Source organism: Cornus florida, unplaced genomic scaffold (genome assembly GCF_030987335.1).
Source record: "Cornus florida cultivar Cherokee Brave unplaced genomic scaffold, ASM3098733v1 CherokeeBrave_3.0.0_Hap2_Chr10, whole genome shotgun sequence".
Lineage (NCBI taxonomy): Eukaryota > Viridiplantae > Streptophyta > Magnoliopsida > Cornales > Cornaceae > Cornus > Cornus florida.
In genome coordinates, this window is record NW_026775580.1 from 114,318,795 (window position 1) to 114,327,410 (window position 8,616).

At 34.4% G+C, this 8,616-nt stretch overlaps 1 protein-coding gene across 2 annotated transcripts; it reads right to left on the bottom strand.

Annotated features, from left to right (window-relative positions):
- Positions 1–2,872: 2,872 nt before the first annotated feature.
- LOC132277350 (uncharacterized) lies at positions 2,873–8,414 on the bottom strand. Of its 2 annotated transcripts, XM_059779202.1 has the most exons (5): positions 8,082–8,414; positions 5,015–5,058; positions 4,291–4,576; positions 3,401–3,489; positions 2,873–3,312 (listed from the first exon to the last, which is right to left on the bottom strand). In XM_059779202.1, exons 1-5 carry the CDS (start codon positions 8,131–8,133, stop codon positions 3,307–3,309), a joined length of 477 nt encoding a protein of 158 aa, XP_059635185.1. In that variant the 5' UTR covers positions 8,134–8,414; the 3' UTR covers positions 2,873–3,306. The 2 variants fall into 2 exon arrangements, with proteins under 2 accessions (XP_059635185.1, XP_059635183.1); XM_059779200.1 differs by having other exon boundaries at positions 2,873–3,489; positions 8,082–8,413.
- Between the last annotated feature and the right edge of the window lie 202 nt (positions 8,415–8,616).

Below are 8,616 nucleotides of genomic sequence, written 5' to 3' on the forward strand. Positions count from 1 at the left end.
TATTTTTTTGCTCTGGTGCCCTTAATTCTAGTTTATATTCTTTTATTCCTTGTTATGCTTTTTCGAAATTGTTTTCACTTTATTTTTTTTCGGGAGTAATTATCTATAAAATTGACATTAATGAATGCAATAAGCATTATTTTATACTTCCCTGCTATATATGTGTTTTTCAAATGTTTATTTTTTAGGTATGTTATTGGTATTTTTATTATTATTATTGGTCGAGAAGATGTTGGAGGGGTGAGAAATAAAATTTTCTAGTGTTTTGAGCCTAAAATTGGAAGCTTAAATTATAATTTTCTTTCCAATTTTATTTAAAGAAGGGCAAATTGCATAAAGCCACCCTCTATTTTTAATTTGCAACAAGAAACCCCTACAAAAAAATAAATAAATAAATAAAGAACTCCTTAACTATTCAATTTGTTGCAAAGTGATATTATTATAATTAAATTGTCCCTTAATATAAATTATTAAAATAGTCTCTATTAATATTAAATTTAAATTAATACAAATAACTCATTCAGAGTTGAAACTTTTTTAAAATTAATACAAATATTTGAAACTTTTTAAATGGTGTGTCTATAAGAAAATAAAAATATTTTAATTTTTAAAAAAAAAATTAGAAAAAAAAATTAAAAGAAAAGGAAAACCTAAAATGAAAATCATTTTAAGACAACCTAAAATTTCTTAAGTTTACATTAAAGCGCTTTTTTGTATTATAACTTCAATTCAATGGTGTGTATTTTTTAAAAAAAAAAAAAATCTTAAATTTCCCTTTTTAAAAAATTTAAAAAGAAAAAAGAAAAAATCAAAATATTTTTTAATTTATATTAAAGGGCCTTTTGCATAATTATAACATCAATTTGCAACAAATTAGATACTTAAGAGGTTTATGTCAACTTTTTCTTTAGGGGAATTTCTTACCAAAAATTAGTAAAGAGAGCTTCATACAATATGCTCTTTAAATTAAGATATCACATAGGCACATAACATTTCCTCAGCGAAAATAATATTAGTAATAAGGAAAAATGACTAAAAGTGAGAAGAAAATCATCCCTCCTACCATTTTGGATTCGACAAAGGCATAGAGGAGTCATTAGGAAAGAATATTATTCATAAGACGCAAAATACCTAATTAACTTTTTTGTATTAATACTCACAAAGTTTTAAAACTGTCGACTGTAACTATAAACACTCCTCTTATTTTCTCTTCAAATTCTTGTCATAAATTTACACAATATTCATAATTTGAAGAAGATCTCGATGTATCAATATGCTTGGCAGTATAATATACATGTTAAAACATATATTACACCTACAATAAATAAACTGTTTATGATATGTGCGATGCTGGAACAAACTCAAATTATTCTCCATAATTTGAGAGTGATGTGTTCCAAAAAAAAAAAAAAAAAAAAAAAAAAAATTGGAGAAATCCTCCGCTAGAAATAATAGATAAAAGAAGTAGTGCGATTGGATTTGAGAAAATTGTTCTGAAGTAGAGGGACAAGGTAGCAAAATCCCATGAGTATTAATAGTGCCGAGTGGGACCCTATAGAGGTGATGGTCCATTTGGCGCAAGTTGAGGTGGGGAAAAGACCAAGTCAGCCTGTCGTTGTGCGGAAGTTACAAAAATTAGAGGATACCTAACAAGTCTCAACTTTTAGCCCAAAAGTAAGGGAATGATGACATATTTAATCCTTTATTCCCCACACGCAATAATTTGTAAATGACCAAAATAACCCTACATAATAGACCATCTAGCTTGTGTCCTTGATGGGGTTTTCAGTAAATATGATAATTAGAATACGGTCTTGCACAGTTCCACTTTTGGAGTTATTATCACAATTCACTATCAAGCTAATGAATTATGAACCTAATAATTGTATCTTTGGTAATGAATGGTGAAGCTGTACTAATAATGGTTGCCAATCTGTGATGGGTTGGGACACCTGGATGATCAACTTGGAGGGTTTGAAAAACGAATTTCAGAAAACCAATCCCATGCAGATGCCATTTAAGGTGCGTCAAGTAACATAATATATGAGAATCTACATGCCAAACTTACGAAAAATGATACACGCCCCAACTTACTTATTATTTCACCTACTACACAGTAGACATATAGTTTGATAAGAGTCTTATTGGACTATTATAAAGAGTAAACGCTCTTTTATTTATTTAAAAGTTTAAAGTATTAAGTAATATTACATACTCATCTATTTATACTTAATCATTTTTTTATTTAGATTCATCAATCACTTTCTCATCCGAATCCAATGTACGACAAATGATTGGATATGCAGTACTACCCAACAGTTTGAGTTTTTAGGTAAATGGGCAAGCGTTCACCTATTACAATTAGTATTAGAAATAGATCCGATGTCAAGCCAAGTGCCAGGCCCGGATGGCGTCTAGGTGAGCCAACCCGAGTAGGCAGGGTGGCCTAACCGCAACGACAGCGTTCCAAGTTCGGATAAGGGAGAATGTTATAAGGGGTTACCTACCCCATATCGAATCCAGATGAAAAAGTAATTCGATATAAATGAGTGGATATATAACACTACCCAACAGCTTTAACTTTTGAATAAATAGTCAAACGTTCACCCGTTATAACTATCTATTTGTGCAAGTGCTACTACAAAAATCAATTTTTGTAACAGTTCTCCAAACTTATTCATATCAAGTTGGGAGGTTTGAAAATGCTTACGTAAGTGTAAAAGCATTTTCTGCCATTCCAAGCAAAAACCAGTATCAATTTTTGTAACAGTTCTCCAAACTTATTCATATCAAGTTGGGAGGGTTTGAAAATGCTTACGAAAGTGTAAAAGCATTTTCTGCCATTCCAAGCAAAACCAGTATCAAACAGCAATTTAGATTTTAACACCACATCATAATTTCCATATATTTGGGGGTTTCATATCCAAACAGAGGATATGAATTCAATAACTGTATTGGTCCATGTCATTTTTATGTAAAGAGATAGCAAGTTAAATATTGCAAAATCAAAAAAGTAAGTGAACGCAAAATATTTAACAAAAACAGGAAATACTTCAAAACCTTATCCTGTAAAACAGTTTGGCTGCAATATATAAACCGCCTAAACTTCATCTATATTATAACCTGCCCTTGCAAAATTATTGTAGACCAAGGTACTAAGTAAACATCTGTACAATCATCCCTGTCCTCTTCAGGCATGAACCTGCGAGAGCATGCCACCAACACACAACGGACAAGGTGGATCCCGTCTATCTTCATGGGATGTTCTCTGCTCCAAACAGTCAGCATGATAAGCATGGCCGCAAACTAAAACTGCCACGACGGATAGATTGCTAGAAGTTAGTGCACTTTCAAGAATATAAGGCTTCCTCCTCAACAACTTCTGACATAACCCGCATACCATTTTCACCACACCAGGTGATGCTGCATCCATTGCCAAGGAACCAGATCTAATTCTTTCTGGTTTGGAATTTGCTTTCTCCCTACTCTCTGAAAGAAGGAAAAACAAACTTGACATGAGAACATACGTGAGAAGAAAAACCTATATCATTGTCTGAATTTATATTTGATCCAGAAAAATGTAGATCCAGGAAACAGTTCCAGAAAAACACTACACTCTTGGGATTTTGTTATCTAGAAATATCAATATTTGTGACAAGGTCATACTTAACATACATAAAGGAACATAATTTGCTTCAATTTTCTGTTGAAGAAGTCATTTACAGAAGTACGACTCTACAAACATTATAAACAGATATCGTGTTTACTTTAACACCCCTATGGTATGCATATAGAATGTATAACCCCCTATAAGGGTGAAAAATCCTTTTTGAGCAAACAATGGTCTGAATGCTAAAAATATCTATAACTGAATAAAAAAAGGGTAAAAAAATAATTAAATGTGAAATGATAAGTGTCCCTCTTTTTTCTTTTTCTTTTTCTTTTTTTCTTTCTTCTTCTTCTTACATATAAGGGCATTATTGGAAGAGAGAAGTTTTTCTTGGAATTTTATATCTTAAAAGGTCGTGTGCATTTTGTAACCAAACAGTGACCCCAAGTCCTTCTTTGATTATTTTTTCAAACGTAACACACTTATGTACCCAAAAAAAAACCTTAGGGGTGATATTTGCCCAAAATTTAAACATTAGGGGTGTTTTTCTCACTTTGCCCATTTATAAATTTACAGAAGTATGACTCTATGGATCACCTAGTTGTCGTACCGTCTTCTCCACCAAATTTAAGCATTTAACAAATTTATATACACATCAAATAAGAGAAAATAAAGAATACCTTTATGATGTTCGGGCTCTGAGTTGCTGAATGAGACTTTCTCATCACGTAAAGGAGTACCCTTTCTACGAGAATTTGATGTATGAGCATTGTTGGCTGACTTTCTTCGATAGTACTGACGACCATAGTAATGATGCGGATGTCTCAATAATACTGCACGGCCAAGATTTTGATGGTGATGTGCAGGTGAATGGTGGGCATTCGATAGCTTCACAGAATTGTCCATGAGATCCATAAGAGATGAGAGGGGCTTTATTGCACCACTGTCGACTGAATGAGAAGATTTCTGCCACAAGGTTGGATTCAAAATTTAATTTAATTTAATTAAAGAAAATGAACAGAAGCCAAGCGTGCACGCAAACACACAGACACAGAAAGGGGGCCGGGTGGGTTTTTGGGTTGTTGGGGGGGGGGGGGGGGGTGGGGGGGGGGGGGTGTTTGGGGGTGTGTGTGGAAGAATTATCCTCAGTTGGCCAGGAGAAGCTAGAAATAGAAAATATAGGTATATGATATGTAACACATATTCCCCAGACAAAAAAAAAAACACTGTTAAACTATTCCAACCTAAAATGTTGTGAAATTATACTCTCATTTAATTTACTGAAACTCAATGAGTGAATGGTGCATTAGAGATAAAACTATGAGGACAACTCAACAATATGTAAATAGAACAAAAAGATAAGAAGCATTTATTTTATTGAAGAACAGGAAGAAAAAAACAAACCAATTTTGAATGAGAATCCATTCTAGACGAGTACGGCATGACTTCTGCAACATTCAAAATTAAACATAATGATCAGTTACACTTCAATTGTTAATGTCTAGGTATTCTTACAAAAAGAATAGATATACTCTGCTACATCATGAGATAATCAAAAAGGAACAAAAGATATGACATTCTAAACTACCCAGAAGAATGAACCAAGAGAAGTGACTGAAGAAAGGTGTGATAAAAATTGTTACTGGGGAAAAATAAAGTTTTAAGGTTTTGTAAAAGATTTTTGAAGGAAAATTAACAGTGCCATAAAAAAATTATGGGGATTTTGGGAAGAATTATCTTGTCAAGCACACAATCTACCAAGTGAATTCTGAAGAATGAGGTGGGGAAAGAATCAGAAGAAGCAAAAAAATTGTATGTTATTCATTCAAAATGATTGAACCCTGACATCACCGAGCCTTTAGCTTAATTGGTACATCCTCTCCCTTTCAAATGGAATGTTAAGGGTTCAAATCCCTGATCAATTAAAAAATGCATGTGTGAGTTGCGTGTGCTAGTAATTTACTTACCAAAAAGAATGAATCAGGACACAGTCTCAGTCCCCAGGAAGCAGCCAAGACCAAACAATTAACGGGAAAGAAAAATGATAAAGTGCCATTTGTTGGTCCCTCATTCCCAGCTCCGGCTACCACTATTATACCATGCTTAACAGCATGGAACGCCCCTATTGAAATGCTATCGTCTAAGAAGCCACGAGGTTCAAAACAGATGGATAGTGAAAGCACATCAACGCCATCATGTATGGCATGATCGAAAGCTTGCATTATATCAGCATCATCACAATCCCTCAATATCACCTTTGGCCAATTTACTTTGTAAGATGCCACTCGAACTCTAGGTGAACCACCTTTGGCAGTTCCATTCCCCAGCCCAAACACACTTACGCCAGGAACAAAGTTCCCACCAGCCGTTGATAGTGTGTGAGTTCCATGCCCATCATAGTCACGTGCAGAGAATTCTTTAATAGTTTCTGAAGGCTCAGAAATATTGTTTATAGCAGCATATCCTTTGTAAAAATACCCAGCTCCTATAAGTTTCCTGCAGATCCAATATATTTGCCAAACAAGGAGCAAATAAATGAGCAGTTTATGAGTAGCTTCTGCTCAGGCTTGGTTTCGTGAAACTCCTCCAGCCTTGTTCATTTAGAAGATGACTAAGCTTCAGTTCAGTTTTAAGACTCATGTCTAGTATAGTCTACTCTCTTCTCTTCATATGCTCTTACTTTTCTCTTTGCATTCACTTCATCATTAGACTTCCAAATGCTTCACAAAACCAAGCATGAGACTTTCAGGCTGCCAAAATGTTCTTCCTCAAAGACAGGTAATTTTCAACAGGTTTCGTCTCGTCAGCAGTTTCAATATATTTCTTCACCAAGAGGATTTCACACCCCTTCCAACATATTCCTTGTTCTCTCAAGAAAAAGGAGAGGTTTTCCTATGCCTTCAAATGTATTTCTTGTTCTCTTCTAATTCTCCTCACCGAAGCCCAAATCTCAACTCAAGTTGAACTTTTTTAAGTATCTAAATTGGATTATATGGGTGCGCGAAGAAATCTAGCATACCTTTTGTTTTTCAGGACAATCTCCAGCAAACAAACACTAATAAATAGCTCTCCTCTCTTTTCTCTTGTGAAATAACATCTAGTTTATGCACATTAAAATTTTACTTTTAATATGAGCACTTTTTTTGTTTTGAGTTTTTTTTTTTTTGGTTCATTGAGAATCTATGGGACTCCTCTTCCTATATACTATATTTTTTCACTTTTCCAAGGCCAATAATTTACCCAATTTGTAACAGTGTATAAAGAGAAAGGAGATGAATAACCAAGCCGAGGTTGATTTCCAACACAAGATTGAGTTTGAACATGAGCTCAAATTCGGCTTATTTTTATTGAAGGAAAATGAACCAAGCCAAGAACGAGCTTGTGAAAAACTATGACAAGCAAAGACCGAGCTAAATATTCTGAAATAGTCATGATTCCAGGTTGAGCCTAAGTACTACTCTAAAATGAACAAGCAAGTTCCAGCAGTCTCAATTGATTTGGCCCAACTTCTTTACAGCACTGGTTTCAAGCAGCTAAAGCCTTACAAAAATAAAAATAAAATGCAAAGGTAACCTGAAGAGAAGCTTAAAATTGGTAATATTAAGGATTTCAAGGATAAAGAGCAATTGACTTCATCATGATTGTGAATGACTTTAAAGACTACTCAGACTGAGATGTGAACAATGAAATCCTTATTTCCAAGAGTAACAGCCAAGGATGACATATCCATTGTACAAAAGGTTATTATTTGCATTAATGGGCAGAAGAGCAAAGGCAAAACAACCAAAGAGAGTAAAACCAATGTATTGTTTATTAAGTTTAGGACTGGAGAGAATGTTGGATGGTTCAATTCAACATTAAGACACTAGTCACAGTAACAAGAAGAATACCGAAGGGCAATAAAACAAGGAAAGGTACAGAGTAAGTAAAGAGGTCAAAACGAATTTGATAATTGCCAAATGGGCTAAGGTTTGAAGAGTTCAAAGTGACTTCATGGCCAATCAATATTAAACAATTTGGGAGAAGGATTCTTAACCAAATAAAAATAAATAAATTCTTGGAAAAATCGCAATGATATTGATTCTTTTGGAAGCCAATCTCTTTCCCTCTCTTGTACTCCAACATTCAAACACTCAAGACACAATAGTTTGTTGATGTTTCCTTTCAAGGGGAAAACTATTGAAGTGCACGATATGCAACATTAGCATCAACACAAGAAACAAAGGTCAATGTTGTTCATTCCTATTTATCAATTAATGCAAACAAACTAGGGTATCTATCATTCAATTGAAATGCCATTTAGGAAAAGAGAAAAAAAATCCCTTCTTGATGATCAAGTTGTACCCATATAAAATTTTCCAGTAATATTACATTACAATTAGGAAGCCCCAGACAAAATGAAAGAAAAAAAAGGTCTGGAGAGAGAAACAAACCCTAAAAAATGTAAAAGAAGCAACGAAAAGAAGCATACCCGAAGGAGGTGGTGTCTTGTTCTGGTCAGTTCTTCTCTTTCTCTTCCCCATTATATACTGATATATATGTATATATGTATATGAATATGAATTATATGAATAACAGAATTTTAACGGCTAGAAAGCCGCCAAATTATGGGGTTTTCGGCTGTTCTCTTTTGGGGAAGAAGTGTCTGTGGCCTTGCGGTGATAAAGCAGAGGACAGCGGACGACGATCAAGAAATCTAGAGAGAGAAAATGAAAGAAAGAGAGTACCAGCGACAGAGAGAGAGGGACGAGGGGAAGTGTCAGCAGTTTTTTGGGGGAGAAGGGGAAAAACGTGCGAAAGAAACGGCGAAGACATGGTTCTTTAACTTCCGTCAACGTCAGCTTCTACTAAGCGGCGACACGTGTAAGCATAAACCCTAATAATTAAACTTAAACAGCATCCACCATCACCCTCCTTTTGCTTCGCGGGGCGTTGGTGCCTAATAAATTAATGATGCCATTTAAATTAATTTTGTTCTACTTTCTATTTATATGATAGTTTTCATT